The sequence below is a fragment of the Anarhichas minor genome, unplaced genomic scaffold (genome assembly GCF_050575085.1).
Source record: "Anarhichas minor isolate MPS153535 unplaced genomic scaffold, ASM5057508v1 ptg000030l, whole genome shotgun sequence".
NCBI lineage: Eukaryota > Metazoa > Chordata > Actinopteri > Perciformes > Anarhichadidae > Anarhichas > Anarhichas minor.
In genome coordinates this window covers 2,265,523-2,287,044 of record NW_027466476.1, presented here as the reverse complement: position 1 = coordinate 2,287,044, position 21,522 = coordinate 2,265,523, and the positions used below count along the sequence as shown (strand labels likewise).

Below are 21,522 nucleotides of genomic sequence, written 5' to 3'. Positions count from 1 at the left end.
ATTGCTGTTATTCAGTGTTAAGATCTATTGAGACAGTCCCTCTCATTTTCTGTGACACTTTTATCGGGGGTATGTCATTGTGTAACTTGACAGTTGTGTTGCGTGAATACATGCTAACAGCTTTAATCTGCTTTGAAATGCAGCATGGAAGCCTGACTAGCAGTACTGCAACAACAAAGTCTGAACTACAATCCGAGTCCTGTTCTCTTGCACCCAAGCTTGTGACACCAAAGAATTAATCTTATGCCTTTATCCCTCTTAACGTGTAACATGTGGCTATCACATGCTTAAAGCGTAAGACGATCCAGTTAGTTGGTGATTAGGCTTTGTTTCCTCATATTGCCAATTCTGGTCTCAATGCACAAAACATGTTCAACCTAATCTATGTATGCTAATTGCATAAAACTATTAAACACCTCTGTTACTTGTTGCTGTTATTCTTCTTGTTGACCTGATCCCTTGTGCCCTTTGTGAAAGTCCATTATGCATGCAATTAAAAAGCCTATTTTCTCTCCCCTGCCCCTAACGTGCTGTCTGAAGGCTGTTAAAAATATGGTGGCAATGGTAAGTGTGGCTTCACTACCTGCACTCCATCCCGTTCTACCCTTTTTGCTCCACTCTCTTTTCTGTCCTGCTAAACTAAAATACACCTTCTTGCGTATAGAAGCTGCATGACAATTTGATAATCAGTTTTGTTGTTTTCATGCCACTCAGCATATGCATGCGTAAAGCTTAGCCGGGCAATCGTTTACAATGTTCATAATGTGTTCATTGGTGGTTCCTGCAGTCAGATCCAAGGGATTTTGAGTATTAAAGGATTTACAACCCTGGTTCATTACATGTCAGAAGAATGTTTCAGGGTGGTGTAAGGGATAAAGCTGTGATGTAAAAAATAAACCTCCCACAATTATGAAGAATGAAGTGAGCAGGCGAGGCATGTTTCTACTTTCTGCACAGTTACGTCATGTTGACAAAGGTGGCTCTGTCCCAGGCCAAGTAATCCCGAAACAAAAAATGCAAGCGTGATTCCAGGGCACTTGTAAACCCTCATTAAGCTGACACCCTTTCAGCGCTGCTTCCCTGCAGGTGTTCTTTTCCCCCTGAGTAATCGAGTGTCGGGCTCAAACGTGTGGAGAAACAGATTCATACCTACTCCACTAAATATGTTTACAGTAGTTCCACAATAACATGTAGCTGCCACATAGCTGAAAAGGCAGTATTCATTGAAAACATGGAACTATTTAACTTAGTACTTTGGTGATTTATATCTTGATAAAATAGAAATTGTTTGATCACACAAATTCTTTTTACCCATTAATCGCATCTCCAGTAGAATTCACCAGTTTATTTTATTCTTGTACTCATTCCTAACCACTACACTGCTATTTTCCCTCTTTGTCGTCTCCCGCTTCTTCTCCAGCTCCACCAGGTGCTAGTGCAACTCCAGACAGGAGAGAAAGAACAGGATTTCTCCCTCCTGCCCATTCAGGTGTCCATCAGTGTGCAGCTGTGGAGACTGCCAGGATGCCATGAATTTCTGGCTGCTCTTGGTGAGTCAACTATTACCGATTTTAAAAACTGTCCACACACCATGCATGCATTCATGTCTCCCGTGGACTGCACATTGACAATTTTATAAGTTACAGCTGCTGTCCTCATGTGTTTGTGCAGGATTTGACTTGTGCGAGGTGGGCCAAGAAGAAGTGGCGCTGAAGACAGGCAAGCTAGCCAACCGCCGCACCTTGCACTTTGCTCTCCAGTCTCTGCTGGCACTATTTGGTAAATATACTCATATGCACATGTTCATCATATCATTTATGTTCTTAATTTCTATTTTTTTCAGTCGTTTGACTGTACATTGTAATCATCCAACATTTGCATTCAACCGTTTTTACAATTCTGTTGTTTTCATCAGGTGTCACATTTCTTTTCACTTCCTTTTCTCTTTGTTCAGACTCCACAGAACTGCCCAAGCGTCTGAGCCTGGATAGCTCATCTTCCCTCGAGTCTCTAGCTTCAGCCCAGTCTGTGTCCAACCCCCTTCCCATGGGATACTCAAGCCTTCCCTTCTCTCCTCCTTGCCTGGACAATCAGGCATCAGATGCTATCTCTGTCTATAGCCTAAGTTCTGTAGCCTCCTCCATGAGCTTTGTTTCCAAGTCGGAGTGTGATTTCCTAGGTCACCGGCAGCGCAGTGGGGCCACAGCACACTACTCTATCCACAAACACCCTCATGTTCCCCGTAGTCGCTCCTCTCCTCATGGGGCAGCTGCTGCTGTAGCGGCAGGAGCCCGGGGAGATGATGAGGAATATGAGGGCTTTTCCATTATCAGCAGCGAGCCTCTGGGAAGCCACTGTGACTCTCTGCCCCTGCCACCAGGCCACAGCCAGCGCCACCACCGTGGAGGCAGGGGGGTTGTTGGTGGGTCCAGCACAGGAGCAGGGAGAGGCTACACTGTATCAGTATCGTCAAGGGGCAGTGTCAGCACCCCCACGTCCCCTGTTAAAACATGTCTGGTGGCCAGCCCAAACTCACCATTCCAGAAGGTTGGTAAGGTGAGCACCTCGGATACAGGTGAATCTGACCAGTCCAGTACCGAGACGGACAGTACTGTCAAGTCTCAGGAAGAGAAAATTGTCCCTCTGGATCCTCAAGAGCTGGCCCAGAAGATTCTGGAGGAGACTCAGAGCCATCTATGGGCTGTAGGTAGTCTACAGCGGGCTGGGCCAGAGGGTGCAGCAGCTGGGGGAACTTCAGCACGGAGCAGCGCCTTCCGTTCTTCTGAAACTAGTGCGTTCAGCCGTCCTAACAGCAGTGCTAGCGGCAGAGCTCAATCTTCCCCAAGGCCCAAACCTCCCTCCCGTTCCTCTTCGCTGCAGAAAATAAGCTCTGGCTACAATAGTCCTGCAATCTCTGAGTCTTCCCAAAAGGAGGGCAGCCATCCTTCGCCCACTCTGGACAGCCATGCACAGTTTAGATTAAAGTACCCAAGCTCCCCATACAGCGGCCACATCTCTCGTTCCCCGAGTAATGTGTCTCCCAGTTCTGGTCACCAGTCCCCGTCTGGTAGTGCTCCATCCCCCGCCCTGTCGTACTCCTCTACAGGCTCTGCCTGCTCTACATCGACTGATGTGCCAGACTTGGACCGGCTGAGAAGAGGAGTCATTGATGAAAAAGTCCAAGCTATCCACAATCTGAAGACCTTTTGGGCTAATGCTGCAGCCCAGCAACAGCAACATCTAGGTCCTGTCCGAGCCGTCCACGGTGGTCCTGGACCCTTTGCTTCTGCCAGTAGAGATGTACTGAGCCTTCTGAACCTCTCTCCACGCCGTTGCTCTCCTAATGATACCCAAGACAGCCTGGAGCTGCGGGAGCTGGGGCTGCAATCACTGGATAGGGGCAGCAAGAACAATGGACACCACTGCTCCAACCCTAGGAAAGTGACCCCATCTCCTACTATTTCCACAAGAAGTAGTCCTGGTGCTCGTTCTATCCGACTACCTGCTGGGAATGGATACAAGTTCCTGTCGCCTGGAAGATTTTTCCCTTCCTCTAAATGCTGAGACATTTAAAACAGTCCTATACTTTTATCTATCTATTATTTACTATTCTGTGCGAGTAGGGCACTTTTTGAGGGCCACTATTGGTCCGCCAAGCTTGACTGACAATGAGAAGGATTTGATTGGTCAGTGGGTGCGACCCTGAAGAGGCACATGAATGCTTTAGAGAAAATCTTGTCTTTGTGCCCATAACACTGTAAATGGCAATGAGAAATACTCAGACCTGATACTGTGTTTGTGTGTAACTGTGTGTCAGGTAAATGTAAATGCCATTTGGTATTTTTCTTTGCTGTTTGTGTGGGCCAAGATGCAACAGCTATGACTGATTTCCTCCATTCTATTTGTTTTGTTTTTAAATTGAATGGTTATTGTTATTATTGTTTGTTATTGTTATTAATATTATAATAATTATTATAATTATGTTTTGTAAATTAATTCCAGTGTTTCACAATCAGTATTAAACGTTTTATATTATTAAAAAAGTGAACAAACCTGTACCTTGTAAAGATGGATCGACTGGGGGAAAAAAAGATTTAATATTTTTTATTGAAATCAAAAGGGCATTTTGCCTGATTTCTTTGTGAATTGAGTGTCTGCTCTGAAGCATGGATTCTCTTGCTATTCAATGTTAAGTACCATGTATGACCTTTTTAGCCCATGATTTTGAAGTTTCATGACAACCATCTGTCATTTATCAGTAAACTGTTTCAATAAAAAAAAAACATCATGTTTTCATTCTTGTATTTCTGAGTTTACATTGTTAGGACAGATATCACAGTACAGCGGTTGTCCCTCAAGGGGTCCCAAGAAACGTAAGAGGGCTTACAAGATAATTAAAAACAAACATATATTTCTGACACACAAAGGTAGTTTTGCTTTTGTTTCTCTAACAAACACTGTGGCAGAATGAGGAACTGATGCGGCAGTTACCCAGATGTGCAATAGGCGGGTTTAAAGCCACCAGGAAGAGATTCTATTGGTTAATAGGAATTAGCATGCCAGTCTCATGCCTCCTCCTGCAAATCACCGCTCACGAGACGGCTCTTAGTAGCTCGTGACGTCAGGAGCAATCAGCGTCCGCTCCTGGGCAGTAACGGTCGTATCTCGAGGAACAAGCAGCGATGACCCTCATCAAGGAGTAGTAAGTTTCAACATGTTCAAGTTAAAACTTACAACACCGTGTAGTAACGACTTCCGATAGGCAGGACAGATTTTTTTTTTTTTGTTTGTCACTAATGAAAACTTTTCCATCTTGTCTCAGTGTCTGTGTCAGACACACGAGGAAGGGTGGAAATTAGTCAAGAGCTGCTCTGGCCTACGTTACCGGCGTTGACAGCGGTGCGGCACTGTGTGACAGCTGCTGTTAATCTTAGCTAGTCTGTCTATGTGTTCACGTTAAGTCACGTTTGCTGGCTTCAAAACAATTCAGTCTGTGGTTTGTGTTATGCGTTTTTAACGGATAAGAGTACCGGCGTGTGTACTTTCAAGCTTTACCACTTTATTTAACTTGAGCCGAGACTCACGGTTTGCTAATGCTAGCTAACGTTAACGTTACACCTAACGGTTTAGCGTTAACATGGCTGTGAACCACTTAGCGCTGCTAATGTTCTCTTAACGTTACATACACTCGTGGCGAAGCCAACTAATCTTACCCAAGATTAGAGACTTTGATTAATGGCGGATTCACTGTTTTTTCGCCCTCTCTTGTCAAACCAGACTATTTCCATCTACTGACGTTAGCCTGCTAGCGGTAGTAGTGTTCAGGTAACGCTAGCTAGCTGTTAGCTCTGTGAGTTAACAAGTTTGATCATAAGATGCTCGTGTTGACATTACCTATTGTCAGCTAGAAGAAGACGTCAAACCACAGAAGTCGGTCATGACTTAAGTCACACTTTTGTAAAATGTTTGCCTGCTGGATTGAGACATGTTAAGGTGCTCGTTTTTAACTTCGCCTCCATCGGTAAACGAGTTGGTCGCAGATCAAGGCAGGAAGACCTGTAGCACAGCAATCTACCAAATCACAACGAACGCTAGAATGTAATAGACAAATGGATTTGTTCATTTAAAACTTTATTCTATTTCAGCAAAGCTCTGAAACAACTCTCACGTTTGGGTAATGCCTTTTGATTTATTGAATGTTGGAAAGATAGTCGTCGTTTGGTCAGTGGCTTGATCTGGCTCTTGAGGAACTTTATTCCTGTCCATATTGTATTTCTAAACAAAGCATGTACTTTTATTTATGCATATTGCAGTGGTTTGTACTTAATTGGTATTTATTAAGTCCATAGTTCGAGCACCCTGTTCATTTGGATATACAAGTAGATGGATGGACGGACAATGACAGCTAGTTTAATTTCTGTGTGCCACAGAAACTCTGGCTATCCACAGATATGTATAAAGTGTTAAAGTAAGGCTATGTTTTTTTTTTTTTTAGGGGGGGGGGGGTCCCCTGCAGTCACTCGGTGATTATATTTTAACCATTATTTGCCAGTTTTGTCGGTACATAGTATGTTCAGCTGATATTCTGTGATCCAGTTCCAACATTGCTAACCTTAGACCAACATTCTCTTCAGGAAGTTTTTAGGAATAGTTTTGCTTCTTATAGGCATTATTGTGCGCTTGACACTGAAACAAAAACCTTTTTCCTAGTTCGATCTGCACATATTATGATGCTAAGCTTTGAGTTTCTTTTACCAGTGACTTGTAATTTCTTCTGCTCTTATTCGACTGCTCAGAGGTATCTTTGTCTCTTTCTGCCTTTTCACTTGTCAGTCTGGTTGCACCATTGTACAGCGTTTTGTTCTCATTATACAAAACATGCCTTTTTTCAAACCCTTCATACAAAATAACATCTAAATAGATAATATCTGTAAAGGTGACTTTTCTACCACTCTGCTATCAGATTGAACCCAATCAAGCTTTTGTGGCGAGCAAGTGAAAAGTATTTTTTGTTATTTTTTTGTTACTTTGTGAAATTTGATTCAAAACCCAGTCCTTACCCTACTATGCTCCTGTCCAGTTAATTTTTGCATCTTGAGTATCATGATGTGCCCTTGATTGTCTCCAAAGTGACCGTCACGCATCACTAAGCTGTGCTTTAGAGTTAGCAGTGGCCTTTTGCAGCAGCCTGCAAAGATAAAACATCATCGGTCACTGGGTGTAATTGTGAAGATTAAACTAATTTCAACACAAGTTAATATAGAAGTGTTAATTCTGGACTAAAATGCTAAATCTCTATGGCATGGGTTGCCACAGCTCATCATCAAAAGACCACACGAAGTAGAAGAAGTGCAGTCAGAAACAATAAAACAAAAATGCGTGTGTTTACTCCAGGCATCAACCTCTAGTTCTGCCGCGTGATGCGGAAGTGTCTTCTAACTTGCATTCTCTCTATTGACCATTACGGGGTGACTCCTCTGGTTATAAAAAGAAGTCCGATTGTATGGAAGTCTATGAGAAAATGACCCTACTTCTCACTTGATTTATTATCTCAGTAAACATGAGTTTGTGCTCTCAATCGCTAGTTTCAAGTCTTCTTCAATCCACCATGATGTCCATTTATTCAATTATGGTCCATTTAGAGTCAAATGGACCGTAAAGCAGAGTATGCTTGGGCGGGCTTACTGTGATTGACAGGTCGCTGATGCTACCGTCACTACATCACTCCTCCGTATTCCAGATAGGGTTACTTCCCTTCATCGGTTGCAAAATAACCAAGATGGCGACGGCCGTATTCCAAGATGGCAAACCCGAACTCGAGGCTTCATAACGGCAGTCCGCGAACCAAATGGTGACGTCACGATGACTACCTCCACTTCTTGTATACAGTCTATGGTTTACGCCAGAGTAAACGCATCATGTCAGCGTAGAATACAGCCCTTGCTTCTGATTTATGCTTTGAAAGAACTTCCACCTACTTTTTTTTCTCTTGCACTGTGTGGTTTGTGGTCATTCACTGAAGCTTCATTTTCACAAGGGTAAATGATGCAATTGTTTGGGGCATACCACAACCTGCAAAAGGTCTGTTGGGACAAGTAGACTAGGCTTGCAGTTTACTTAACTATGCAAAAAGTAAATATTGTCTTTAACGTTTGGATATCTTGTCTAATAAAGATTCAGATAGTTGTTGTTTTTTTCTTTTTAAAACAGCTGTACCTATTGTTACTGGTCTGTGCAGCACTTTTGTAGTTTTTGAGCAATGTTTTGGTCCAAAATCGCTGACTGCGTACATTTTCCTTTGCTTCCATTTTCATTGTAGTTTTTATTATTCCACTCTGGTCTTGTGATGCGTTCTTATCATCTTGCTGATGTCAGCAGTGTGTTGAATATGGGCAGTGGTGTTTTTACCTCAGGGGGAGTGACCACAACTGGCTTCCTGTTCTGTAGTAGCGACATGGTTTCTGTGCATTGTTGAGGTTTGTTCATATGCGTGTTTATGGCATCACTGCTTCTTCTACTGTAGTTTATTTTGTGTTTTATACTTTTAGGACCACAGTCCAATTTAAGTACATTGAATGATGTTTTTCTGTACCTTCCTTGAGTGTTATGCTGTTTGTGATAGTAACATACTTGTTTAGTTTAAAGTAACATTATAGTGCTTATTGAGCGCTGTCTTTAAGAACGTGTTGTGTGAATGTTACCACACTTCTCTCTCTCTCTCTCTCTTGCAGCCGTGTGGTTTTACCCTGTAGTGTTGAGGAGGTGAGTAATCCGTCTGTGTTCCTTATTATTCCATTGACAAAATGAGTGACGTTATAAATGACTGTTTTTAAATTCTATGTTAGAATGTCTGGGTTCTACTTAATTTCTTGTACTTTTCACTTCTCTTGTCATATTATAAATGACAACAAACTATAAGCTCAAGTGCAGTGAAGGGAGCCATGTATGCCAGACTGCCTTTATTTCTCTCCTACACATCTCTTCCAGCCTTAAAACTGGTTGATATTCCCTTTTGATTAAAGAAATCTTTAATATACATTCAGTATTTCAGTTTCACAACACATATATTTTACACTTGCAATTAATCCGTAAGTGTCACATGCAGCAGAACCTGATTATCCCTTATTTGGGCTTAAAGTGGGTCACAGAGTGTAGGCTTATAGCAATTACAAGAAGTCTCTGTAATGCACCTTTCCTAGAAAACAAATGAGTTTCTGCAGTTATTAATGAATGTACTACAATCTTATCATTTCCAGTGTTTGGCTTCTGGTTGCAGGTTAAGACAACACAGTCTCCTCCACAAAAGCATCACTTGTAGTTCTTATTCAGAGCACAATTTCTCCCCTTTGTTTCGGTTTATGTCATGAATCCCAGACTCGCCCTGCTGCCTTACATAATGAGCAAAACCTCTCGGCAATTAGTGATGCTTTCTGAATCTCAGTCCATTAATTGATTACGTGTTCTCTTTATAGTGGAGAAATACTAATAAGAGCTCTGGTAGTTGAAATATAAGCAAACACGCACCCTTCTTCAAACCATGCAGCACTAGTTAACTTGCCCTGCAGAATGTAGTTATGACTTCAAGTTTGAAATACAAAAGACTGTCACAATGATGTCTGCTCTTCATTGTATTTAGAGCTAGTATAATTGAAAAAAGGAGCCTAGCTTCCATACCACAGGTGTGTGTCTAGATTCACAACATAAACACATCACACGGGGCTTTTGGGGCGTCACACGATATTGAAAAGAACAAGAAGGACAAATATTTCTGTTGCACAAAATTATTTTTCTAGAATTTTTACTTTTTCTATTGTACAATGCTGCTAACGGCTAACGAAACAGTCTGAAAAGGAAACATCTTTTTTTTTTTTTTTTTTTTGTCTGAACTGCTCGCATGTTATGTCCAGAGTATTAGTCCGTGATGAGGTAGTCGGTGCTTCATTTTAAGGGGTCTCATGCAAAAAAGGTTGAACCTGAACCATCAGCAAGGCTATAGGCTTCAGCTTTAGTCTATTTTCTGGGTGTACTGTAGGTGACTGGTGTGTTTTTGTGTTCCAGTATCAAGTGGGACAGCTGTTCTCAGTGGCTGAAGCAAGTAAAAATGAGACAGGCGGTGGTGAGGGTATCGAGGTACTGAAGAATGAGCCCTATGAGAAAGACGGCGAGAAAGGACAGTACACGCACAAAATCTACCACATAAAGAGGTATGTGTCTTTTTTTTATTTTATTTTTACCTTTTTCAATTAGATTAATCAATCCCATAATTACCGTTTGAAAGTGTAATGGCGCCGTGCTTCCAGGCAGTGGCAGCATTGTCTTACCTCTGGTCTTATTTTGTAGTTCATATTCCATAGGCATGTCAATATGTCTTCTCTCTCCCTACTTGTTCCCTTCCTCTTTACCTGCCCTACAGTAAAGTCCCAACGTTTGTCAAAATGTTTGCTCCTGAAGGCTCCCTGGTGTTCCATGAGAAAGCCTGGAACGCTTACCCCTACTGCAGAACCAGTGAGTCCCCCATATCCCTTTACCCCGAAACCCTTTGTCCTCTCCAATGTTGAATACACTTTGCATCATGTGAATTTAAAATGTTTATTCCTTCTATATGTAATGGTTCTTTTTTTCCTGTCTTTCTCTCCTTATGGCTAACCTTGATACAGTTGTGACGGTAGGAAGTCTTAAATGGCTTGTTTTGTTCGCTTATTCAATTTACTTTCTGTACGTTCAGTTCTGTAATATCCCGACTCTTCCCTCCAGAATGAGTATATGAAAGACAACTTCTTCATTAAGATTGAGACGTGGCACAAACCAGACCTTGGAACAATAGAAAATGTCAGTACCTCTGCATCTTATCCGGCACGCATCCATCTTCAACATCAGATTTGACTTTGTATGCTCTTCTTACCATTATTTTTCTTTGTGTCGTTGTTCAGGTGCACGAACTAGACGCCTCCACGTGGCAGAATGTAACTGTTGTGCCCATCGACATTGCAGACAGAAGTGTAGTGTCCGCTGCTGTAAGTAGAAACTCTTCTTCCAGCGTAAGATAAAAATGCAGTTTGGTGCCTTCATGTGGACAAGCTTCATCATTACCAAGCTCTCTGCCAAACCCTATTCCCTTTACATCAGGAATGTTCAAACGGGCCTTATTCACTCCTTTCTGATGAGCAGGAGTCTTGTCAGATTTTCTTTGGTGACACAGGAACTTCTTAATTTCTGTGTTGATTAATTTTGGAGAATCAAATAAATAGGGACAGAATTGCTGATAAATAGAAGTATTGTCGCATCTACAATTGTATCTGCTCTACAGATCAGCATTAAGGTATATTTGGGTTTTTCAAAGTCTATATGTCAGAAAACAAAATACAAAAGCATTTTGCAAATCCCCAGAGCCAAGAGCAGCGTCATCCAATTGCTAATTCTTATCGGAACAACATTTTTCAAAACTCATTTTATTTAAAATGCAAACGCCTGTAAATCGTCACATTGGAGGAGCTGGAATCTACAAACGTTTGATATTTTTATTTGACAGATTACGACTTTATTTATTTAAATTGTTGTTGAATGATATAGTGTTCATTGACTGATTAATTCTTCTTTTTACTACTTTTCTACTCGATTAACTTGCTATGGCGATGCCAAATAATATGTATTTAGCGTTTGATCCCACTCATTGAACAGTGCTGATATACCTCCAGGTATATGTTGTATCCAGTGGAACTGTTGTAGTGGAGCCAAGGCTGGAAAGGTGTTTTTGTAAAATGAATTACCAGAAGGTGAAATACCATGAAACGCATACCTGTCAATGACCGTGGATGGTTAGAACTGGCAGCAGAAAATGCCATTAGACGGTCGGAGTAGATTGATTTAATCACTTCATTATGTTTTCCAGCATCGCCTTGAAATCTTCTTAAAGCATATCAAAACTCCACACACACCATTTGAGCATCCTAAGATTGCCTCAATAATATTTCAGAATGTAAACATGAGTTTCTGATACTCTGAAATCGTATTTGAAGATGTTACACATTATTGCTGTTATTTGACATCACATTGCCTCATTTCACCGTGTGTGTGTGTCTGTCTATGTGAGGCTATTTGGCTGAGCAGCGTTGGTTGGTGTGTGTGTGTGTGTGTGTGTGTGTTTGTTTGTTTGTGGTGGGTAGTTAACGAGGCGGAGGTGTTTGCCTTGCTGGAGGAGTGTGTTGTGTCTGAGGACCCTATCAGCCCTCAGCCTCGGGCATGGCTGCAGGGCCCGGGGCGTACCGCCAGCACAGATGAGTTTGTTAGTGTAATTAAGGCTCACGGTGCTTCGTATCCCGGAACGAGACAAATACACAAACGCATTCGCACTCTGACACACACACACACACTGTTTTTACTTGTGGAGTAGCTCCTTTTCGTCTACCACGGCATATCGATTCACAGACCTCATTAGTGCAGCGGAGTGTATTGTTATAGTGATGGAGCTCTCAGCATTAGAACAGCCAAATTATTGTGCGTGTGTGTGTATGTGTGTGTGTGGGTTTGTATCTCTTTCCACACGTTTGGCACCCTCCTGTTGGCCAATAGCCCTGAAAAGTAGCTTTTAGCTGCAGGCGCATCATGATTTATTTAAAATTGCTGGGCCCTTGAGCTGTTGATAATATGAAAGCTATTTCATTTATTGGTGTTTCTTTTGCCTTTTTTATGAAGTCAACTTCGTCATGTGCTTAGCATATGCGCTCAGTGTTTTTCTACAGGCTTAATAATCTTTTAGATTCTCCTGTGAGATGGGAATTAATGCAGGTAGGTGCAAGCATATACGTTCATGTATATGAACCGGCACCAGGGTCGCCCCGATTAAAGAGTCGCTGGTGGCATCAACGCCCCATCGACAGTCGTTTATCGCCGAGCCGCTTACAGCTCAGCTGTGCTCCGGTCTTGCTGCGTGACATTATCTCCGGGGGCTGGCAGCTTTTGGAGAATGAGTGCAGTCCTCTTTGGCCTCTCGGTGGCAGTGACTGCTGTGCTGCTCACCTTAGAGCACAGTGCGTGAACAGCAGGGGACAAACATGCCACAAATTCTGTAACCTGCTGAATGCCGTAGTGGAAGGAAACTTTCTTTTGATTCGTGCTTTAATTTAGAGTATTATGATACAAATGATGTACATATCTTAGCATGCTTAAATACTTCAAAATGTGACAAAAGTTGTAGATTTCTGAACTTTAGTTGCCAAAAAAAGAACAGAACACTTAATTACTGCTCAGTTCATGGTGTAGCAGTATTCGGTCCGATTACCTCAGCTTGTGGAACAGTGTGTCAGCTAAATATAATGTGCTATGTGTTGTATTAATTATATACATTTCTCTTACTGTAGGACTACAAGCTAGATGAGGACCCGGCCGAGTTCAAGTCGGCTAAGACTGGCAGAGGACCCCTTGGGCCCGCCTGGAAGGTAACGCTCTTGTAAGCTGTGGAAATGATCAGATTCACACACAAGTGGCAATCAATGTCACAGGAGAAGAAACAAAGACTAAACCCACGTTTTACTCTGAAAGGGCTCTACACCTGGTCACTGTCATTCACGCAAGAACCGGGTCTGCAACTGTGCTTTCACATATTTCGTACATATTTTCCAAAGCACTAAATATAGTGCTGTCGGTCTTAATAAATTAGAAAGAAGATGGGACCTCCGTAAATCAGTGTAGAGCAGACTGTCCTCCCCACAGTGAGGCCGATGCTAACTCTGAAGAGGCTACAGGTGACGCTATGCATACAAGAAAACAAATAACCCTGTGTTGAAAACAAAACACACTTTAGCTTGTGTTGCCAGAAGGTATGTGGGAGCCTCTCAAATACAGAGGAAGTAAGTTCAGTGGTTTGAGAGCAAACCGAGATTGAGCCTTTAGTGTGGCGTTCGGTAGTGGCAGCATCATGCTGTGGGGATACTCCTCTGCAGCAGGTCTTGATGGTAAGAGGGTAAAGTGAATGCAGCAAAAGACAGGGAAACCCTTGAGGGAAACCTGCCACAGTCTGCAAGAGAAGAAGAAGATTAATGTTGCAGCAACACAACAACAAAACCAAAAAAACAATGTTCACGTCCTGGAGTTACAGAATCAGAGACCAGACCTCAATTCAATCAATTTGTGGCGTGTCCAGATGTGCTAAAAATAATGCCGACCTATTTGCGTACTGATGACATCACTTCTAAATTTGACATGAAGGGGGCGAAGACTTGCACATTGAGTTATTTGGTGTTTTCATGGTTTATCGCCTGTAATAATCCGAATAGCTCTGTGCAAAGGAGAGCACAGAGCCGGATTGAGGTCGACAGAACTGTGAGGCTGCAGTTTGATGAAGACAAACCACCTCTTTCTCGGCTCTGATTGGATGTAATGGATATTTCTAGTCACCAGGTCGGATAAAGGTTTTACTCGTAGCTCCGTCTGCCAGACTTTGTGTGTGACAGAAATGGGGGAAACATACTGTGTGTGTGGACATTGATAGTAAATTTGACAAGCGGCACTCCTGTATTAAGACAGATATACTTTTGATGGAGAGTAATAAGACATAGCTTATCCACGTCGGGAGTTATTCTGCGTTCCCCTCTATACCCTCTCGTACCCCGCAGCCTCACAAACGGGTCCTGCTCACTGTTGGAGCTTTGAGAATTTCTAGTCTGCAGCGGAGTCCTCAAAGTTCACCATGGGAAACTTTCCTCCACTTCAAGAACAAAGGCAGCCAAACAGCTTTAAAAAGTCTGAATAAAGAAGCACAACTTTTCATTTTGTGTTTTTAATTAGATCACTTTCCCGTCCGCTGTGGACACGGAAAAAGAGTGTTTTTGAAAAGGTGAAAAAAAAAAAAAGCAGTTATGTGACAACAGAGGCACAATTTCTCTCAGCTTCTCAGAGCAATAAAACTCTTGTCTATCTCTGCATGCACACATGCTTGCATATCGGTACCCTTTGTATTTCTGAAAACTTCTGCTCCTTTGAGTAGGGCACAGAGAGGGAGAGAAGAAATGTCACCGTAAGTGTTTTGATGTAGAATCCGTTTCATGTGAAGTTCTCCTTTAGCGATGACAACTTTTCTAAACCCACTGCAAATTTAGAAATGTTTCTCATTTCCCCTCTCACGCTCCCCCCCCCCCCCCCCCCCTCCATGATCGCAGCATCAAACGACAGTGGGATGATGGTGATTGAGGCGGGTCTGTGGCATTTTCTCTTGGAATGCTGCGGCAGAATGAAGTGATTAATTAAACAGGTGTTCTCAGAGAGAGAGAGAGAGAGTGTGTGTCTGTGTATATGTTCTGGGGGGCGAGGAGGTCCTAGGTGTTAATAATGTAACCAGCTTTGCACCGCGACGCCCTTATCGCTGCGCGAGCACCGCTTTATCTGCCTTCCGTGGCCACAAAGGCAAGCCTGTCGGGAACGGTGTCGCTGTCAGGGCGGAGGCAGAGAAATGGTCCCTTCATCTGGAGTTTATCCACTTTGCTCTGCCCCCACCTCAACCCCCCCGCTTCCTTTTCTTCTTTTCTTCAGAGGGAGACAGAGTGCAAGCAGCGGATGGATTTAGAAAGTGTGTTGTAGATTAGGGCACTTTTATCTCTGCACAGCACATCTTCATATTGATAATTATTTCAGCAAGCTCCATACCCAAAGCATTACATATTAATGTTTTTTTTTTTTGTTTTTTTTGCTTTGAATGCAGCCAAGATTAGTCTTAAAAAAATATCCTGTCAGCCTTCTGCTGTTTTTAGGATCAGTCTCTCGTTGCCAAGTTCCTGTCAAGTTTTGACTTATTTATTCTGATACGGCACTTTTTAGAAAGTGATGGGTTGTAAGTCTTGTCGTCCTTTTTGCTTTTCTTCTCTGAACAGAAGGAGCTGGTTCATAAGACGGACTGCCCGAGGATGTGCGCCTACAAACTGGTCACAGTCAAATTCAAGTGGTGGGGCCTGCAGACCAGAGTGGAGAACTTCATCCATAAGGTTAGAGTGACCGGTTTACACCGTTACACTTCACACAGACGGTTATCTAGCTCAGGCTCTGAGTCCCAGTTCTTTGCCCCTTGACTGTCTGATTGACCAAGACCAGCTCTGGGTGATGACATATGATCTTCATTAATAATATATATACGTGTGTATAATACCCAGCCCTAACCCAAGACTACCACTGTCTCCCCCAGGAAGAGAAGAGGATCTTCACTAACTTCCACCGCCAGCTCTTTTGTTGGATTGATAAGTGGGTGGAGCTGACTATGGATGATATCAGGCGGATGGAGGCGGAGACACAGAGGGAGCTGGAGGAGGTGAGGGCAGCAGTAGAAAATGACCCACCATTTAAGAGTAAACCTTGTGCATATGAAGTACATATTATTGGTCAGTGATGGGTTTTGTGCGCACAACTGCCCCAATATCAAGAGTCTTCAGTCTCTGGGCCTCCATTTCTGATGCTTGCCCGATTAACAAGTAAAAGAAACAAACTTCTCCGAGGTTACCTAATCCTATGTGCCCTAACATGCTTCCTAATCCCTAATTCTGTTGTTTACTGTATTTCATTCTTGTCTAGATGCGTAAGAAGGGCTTTGTGCGCGGTACAAAGGCTGCAGACAAGTAGCCCGGCCAGCTGTAGGTCTTGAGTGTTGCTGTGTAAGTTCTTGCTGGTCTCTCGGATGCTTTCTCTGTTCACTGTGGGGTTTCGGTCGCTGCACGCCTCTGCTGCTGCTTTCACTCTGTACTCTTCCGGGTTGTCAAAGGGATTTTTGTCCACTGTGTCTAAATGTGCACCACTTGCAACTCCATAGCTCACTCTGAATAAGTGAATCAATAACACCAGATTGCAGATAAACATGACGTATGCGCTCGGTCGGTAGGCGTTTTTGCTGACCCAGTGAAAACATCCTACCGTGGTTTGTACCAGTGTCTGTTGCTTATGTGCACATGCTTGTGTATGCATTGCTTTAACATCTGGCCAGACTTTTCTCAGAATCACCCATGCTAATTCTAAGAGGTGGCCAGCAGGTAAAAACATGCACAAAAGACCTGCTCACGACCAATACCTGGAAACTAGAGCCTCCCCACAGAGGAGAAAAGCAATCCTCTCTTTAAATGACAGGTTTCTGGGAATCTCATTCTGTGTAGAACCGTAGCACTGGTTTGCCCTTGGCACTGCTCTAAATATCAGCCTGGGCGCTCTGGCCGTACAAGGAGAAAACGGGAGGACTTGAGGATGGACTGGCCAGAGTGGGCTCAAACATTCCTGGCCTACCAACAAACACCCCTCCTCCCTCACATCTCGCCCAATTCAGCATGTGTTTCTAATTTTCCCTGGGAGTAAGTAAACAAGCGGATGCCATCAGAGAGGGATGTGGAGGCCGACATGCAGACGCTGCCATTCAGGTCGTTGACGAGACTGTACCGGGTGCATGAGAAACTCGCTGTGGAGACGATGCACCGACAGTCGTGTCTGCCCTTCTTCTTGGTCGAGTGCTGTTGGTATAGAAGGGGGAGGCACAAGGGGGGGAAAAAGGGGCGGGGGGGGGCTCAAGATGGCTCCTTTTCCCTCATTAACATACAAATGGAATTTTGCAGTTGAGAAGGAGTCTGTGCCGTGATTGAGAAGAAACGGGAAAAGGATGAAGAAGTCCGTGGGTGGATCCTCGTACCATTTCATCAGATCTGTTTAGAGTCACCGTTAGTTTGAACTGTTCCATTAAGGTGTTCGCCTATCAGATTCTACCACTAATTGACTTTCCAAAGCCATCAGCCTCAGGGTGGGAGAATTTGAAAGTGATGCTTTTATCTACCTAGAAGACAAACATGGAGCTCGATAAGGGCTGTTGGAGCAGATTTCTAAGCAAAGGCTTGCAAAAGGACATTTGTTAAATTTTCTTTTTTTTTTCATGGTTTATGATGCAAGAAATACAACTCTGTTATACATCATGAATAGAAATTAGTCCACAAGCCCGTGCGCAGTAACCAGCAACCGTTCATGAAGGGATCCACTGAAATGCAAGCGTCCACTAAACCTGCCCCTCACCTGTTAAGCTCGCATAAATCTAATATGGTGTCTATTTCCCTCTGTTTGCCCACAGCTTCGCAGACAGGGAGACGTGCGAGGAACCACCGCTGCAGACGAATGAAAAGGCAAAGGATTTTAAACGCCCACGACAACGGCTCAGAGGCCTCCTTTGGTGCCTCTATTTTACCAGAACTGATTTAGGCTTTGGAGTGGTGGGTGGGTGGGGGGGGGGAGCTCTTCTACCTGCAATCAATAGAGCAGATCCCTGACTTGCATCCAATCATAGACATTCTATTCACTGAGGAATTGATTTCCAGAAACCAACACGATCCTAGCTGATAAGACTGGTTCATTCTGCTCTCCTGGGCAGAGAAAGGCCGGCTATCAGCATCTTGTTATTGACAAGACCGAGCCTGCTGGAGAGATATGAAGAGGAGCTTCTTGCAGTAGAGATACATTTTCACAAAAGCAAATTCATTGACTTGATTCCACAGTGGCAGGTGTTTGGACAAAAATATTTCTCCTGTCATATTTAGATTTTCCTTTTTCCTGCATAACATTCCTCTGAAGACGATGCCCTGTCCGATCTCTCTTTGGCTCCTCCTCCTCGGTCTTGACTGTACACATTGTGGCGCAGTGGTTTGCATTCCCCAGCATGAGTCTGTCTGTTTGTCATACTCATGTTACTTCCTGCCACAGCCTCCATTTAGAGATTACTAACACCCTTGGCGCCTTGGCCCATTGTAATCCTTCACCCCACCTCCCCCAAAGCACTGCATCTTATTAACACCGAAGATCATGCCCGTACAGGTATTCACTCTCATACTGATTTAATAGGAACACACGCACACGCCGCATATACATCGCTCGCACGAGGATGAACGTGTTAATTAATTCTCACACATACACTCGCAGGTGTGGATGCCTTTGCGGTGACTGATGTCTGAAAATCTCAAGCTGGGCAGATCCATGCAAGCTTGTTCAGCTAAAGGATGTTACTTTGGAAGTGTTTACAGCTCTCACTGATTCCCCCACACACACACACACACACACACACACACGCACCCCATTCTAAAGACATTCACACATAACATACAACACAACATTCACCTTCCTAACAGAAGTCCCCAGAGGAAAAAAAAAGACACTGAAAAACAGCCACAGATGGTGCATCACCCCTCGAGCCTCTTGTCACAAGCCAAACTGCAGCGCACTGCTCGCCCCAGCCCACCCTAGAGGCCTGTCTCACTCATCTGGTTCTCAGAGGTAGACTGTTTCCAAAAGGCCTCTTCTGTTCCGCTTCAGTCTCGGTGTGTTTACAGAGTTCTATAAGCCTCACCAGTGCCCGGTCGACACCAGCACCACACACTTCTTGCCTTAATCCCCGTACCGTTGGACCTATTATAACTATTGTACCTCTGCTGTCGGCTATTGCGCTCGCTACCTCCCTTGTTTCCGACTGGCAATTTTCTTGACACCTAAAGGTTAGAACGAGAAGAGTAAATCACTGCAGAAAGAGCTTTATGAGCAAAGTTGTTTGTGATGACTCTTTTTATTTTCTTATATCGCATGCGACTCCCTTTATGTTTCCTGATATGTGTCGCAGCGACTGAGCCTGTGTAATTCCTTCAGCAAGCAAAAAATATGTAAGTAGCAGCCGGAACAGCTTGTTACACTGCTGTTGGTGCAAAGAGCTGCAGATTTACATCTTCGCCTCAGATCTGCCTTTTGATTGATTTGCCATGTTAATGACTCTTCATGTGTCTCCCGCCTACAGTGTTGGTCATTACTAGTGCACATACATATACAGTACAAGTGGTTTCCTCATTTGATCCTTGTTTGTGTTGTGTTCTTTGTTTCTAACGTATCAATGTCTTCAATTGTGCAACAGGAATTGGGGATTTGTTTTTAGAGATCATGTTCCTTTCAAGACACGCATATAATGAAATAATCTGCGTTCAACGATCCAAATGTTTTGTCTGTAAATGGTATGAGGGGGTGTGATCACTTCTCAGTAATGGCTTATTGGCTTGTCCAAAGAGAATGAATGGATTTCTGACATGTTTACAAGAATTCAGCATTTGTAGGCTGGTGATCTAGAAAGATTGGGAAGGCAACGGTTTTCTACACAAGAAAATCTTCTCAGGTCAACAATATGACATGCATTTTTTATTTTATTTTTTTATATATATTGTTGCCCCAAACAATTGACTTCTTTACACCGTACCATATCCTTGTGGTAATCCAGTGTCAACATGATGGGGAGAGGTTGTATTATATCCCATCATTTCGTTTTATCACAGCATGTGAGACAGCCAGTTGGTCGTTGTGACTGTACTGTGATTGTATTCATACGTCTCAAAGAGCGAAAAGTACGACACGATTGATCTTCAATGTAATCAATGATTTGAAGTGTGTCGAAATGATTCCTGCTGTCTGTTCAATAGAGAAGGCAGTGGCTAAAGAGAACAACCTCAATCAACGGTTTACCGTCAAGACAATGATGGGTGGGGAGAGGAAGTACTTGCAAAGCAACTGTACAGTATTATCCTAATTTATGAAATTTACAACTTTAATTTCTGAACCGCTTGCTTTTAAATGTTTAAAGCTTTTGAAATTCAGGGGACATTGTAGTGAATGTATGAGATTTTGTGCCTTTCTTTCTGTGATCTTGTGTGCCATTAAATCTTCATATTGTATCCAAATGTCAAATAAATTGTCTGGAGAATACATTTTTCAGATTGTGCGTCTGCTGTTTGATTGTATGCAGGTGGTTGTTGGAGATTGAAGGCTAAACCTAAAGGGAAGTGGTAAGACTCATTTCCTTTTGGCTTAGAATGAAGTCTTCACAACATATTTTATACAACTGTTCACTGACAGATTTTAATAGAAGATGCAACAAGAGTTTAATCTTTATTAATTCAAAAATATAATATCTTAGACAAAGGCTGAGGCTTGACTAGAAGCATTAGTTCTCCACTGTAAAAATGCACATCAGATAGTATGAACATCCCCTCAGACTGGTTCCTGGTGACTCCAGCATGGACTAGACTTTCAGTGACCTGCAGGTCACAAGAGTCTCACAATAACAGCGGAATCCGTGCTAAAGAGCAGGAAGAGCTGCCAGTCTGCTGCCTGAGATATCCGCCTTTTTTATTGTTTCTGGAGGAACGGTCACATGTGCCTGCTGCAAGGAAACCAGTCATATCTGCCCCCAGAACAAGCAAATGATGCTGTTTCTAAAAGGGGAGATGGGCAGGCTCGCCCACGCACCTCCTGTTCAGTGGCAGCTCACAGTAGTCTACAGTAGGCATGTATCCATCCATGCGTCTCCCTCACAGAGAAGATGAAGGGACATGTCATGTCGTTTAAATAGACGAGGCAACAGATGACGGGAAGAAATGGATCTCAAAGGGAGGCTCAAGACTTGACACAGCAGGACATCTAGATGTTCAGTGCTAAAAACACTTTGTGATGGCCAGAACGACCAGCTTGTTGCTTTCAACACACAAGCAGAAGCAAATGTGTCCAATACCGAGACACTAAAGCTGTACCGCTGTTTGTTGCACCACATGGATCTGGATCTGCATCTGCTACAAGATGACACACTGGGGTGAGAGAGTGAAGATTTAGCTCCAAGTCAGGTCCGCCCCTTCCGTGTTTGTGTATGTGACCTTCCCCTGAGGCCAGATTTGATCCGGGGCTGCAGGTTTTCTTGGAGAGGAAAGTTATTTCTGGCATGTTGGCAGTGATGTCAGGAGTGTTTCCTCATCCTCTGGGCTTGGGTCATGTTTAGCTCCAGAGATTCTCCGGAGTTTTCCTGTTGTTCTGGGAGAGGTGGAAAAGGTGTGGAGCCAACCGACGAGGAGAGGGGGGGGAGGGGGTCTCTGTCGCATCCCTCCACTTAATACAATGGTTCTTTTCTAGATGACAGATGCTGCTTAACCCCCCATGACCCAGGGAGTTGTGATGGCTCAGCTGAGTGACGGGGCCCATACAGGACACCCTAGGCTGTGC

At 43.4% G+C, this 21,522-nt stretch overlaps 2 protein-coding genes across 2 annotated transcripts in view; both read left to right on the top strand.

Moving 5' to 3' along the window:
- The window catches only part of LOC142964321 (tetratricopeptide repeat protein 28-like), a 110,078-nt gene extending 105,801 nt beyond the window's left edge, over positions 1-4,277 (top strand). Inside the window, exons 21-24 of the mRNA XM_076104591.1 lie at positions 541-564; positions 1,421-1,550; positions 1,672-1,779; positions 1,955-4,277. Of these exons, the coding sequence (XP_075960706.1) occupies positions 541-564; positions 1,421-1,550; positions 1,672-1,779; positions 1,955-3,564 (1,872 nt within the window). The 3' untranslated portion in view covers positions 3,565-4,277. The remainder of the gene's footprint in view (positions 1-540; positions 565-1,420; positions 1,551-1,671; positions 1,780-1,954) is intronic.
- Positions 4,278-4,623: 346 nt separating this feature from the next.
- LOC142964322 (phosphatidylinositol transfer protein beta isoform-like) lies at positions 4,624-20,237 on the top strand. The gene is made up of 11 exons (XM_076104592.1): positions 4,624-4,702; positions 8,232-8,262; positions 9,559-9,704; positions 9,914-10,005; positions 10,158-10,165; positions 10,255-10,329; positions 10,431-10,514; positions 12,858-12,935; positions 15,363-15,473; positions 15,671-15,793; positions 17,579-20,237. The coding sequence occupies exons 1-11, from the start codon at positions 4,683-4,685 to the stop codon at positions 17,624-17,626; spliced, it is 816 nt and encodes a 271-aa protein (XP_075960707.1). The 5' UTR covers positions 4,624-4,682; the 3' UTR covers positions 17,627-20,237.
- Positions 20,238-21,522: the final 1,285 nt, after the last annotated feature.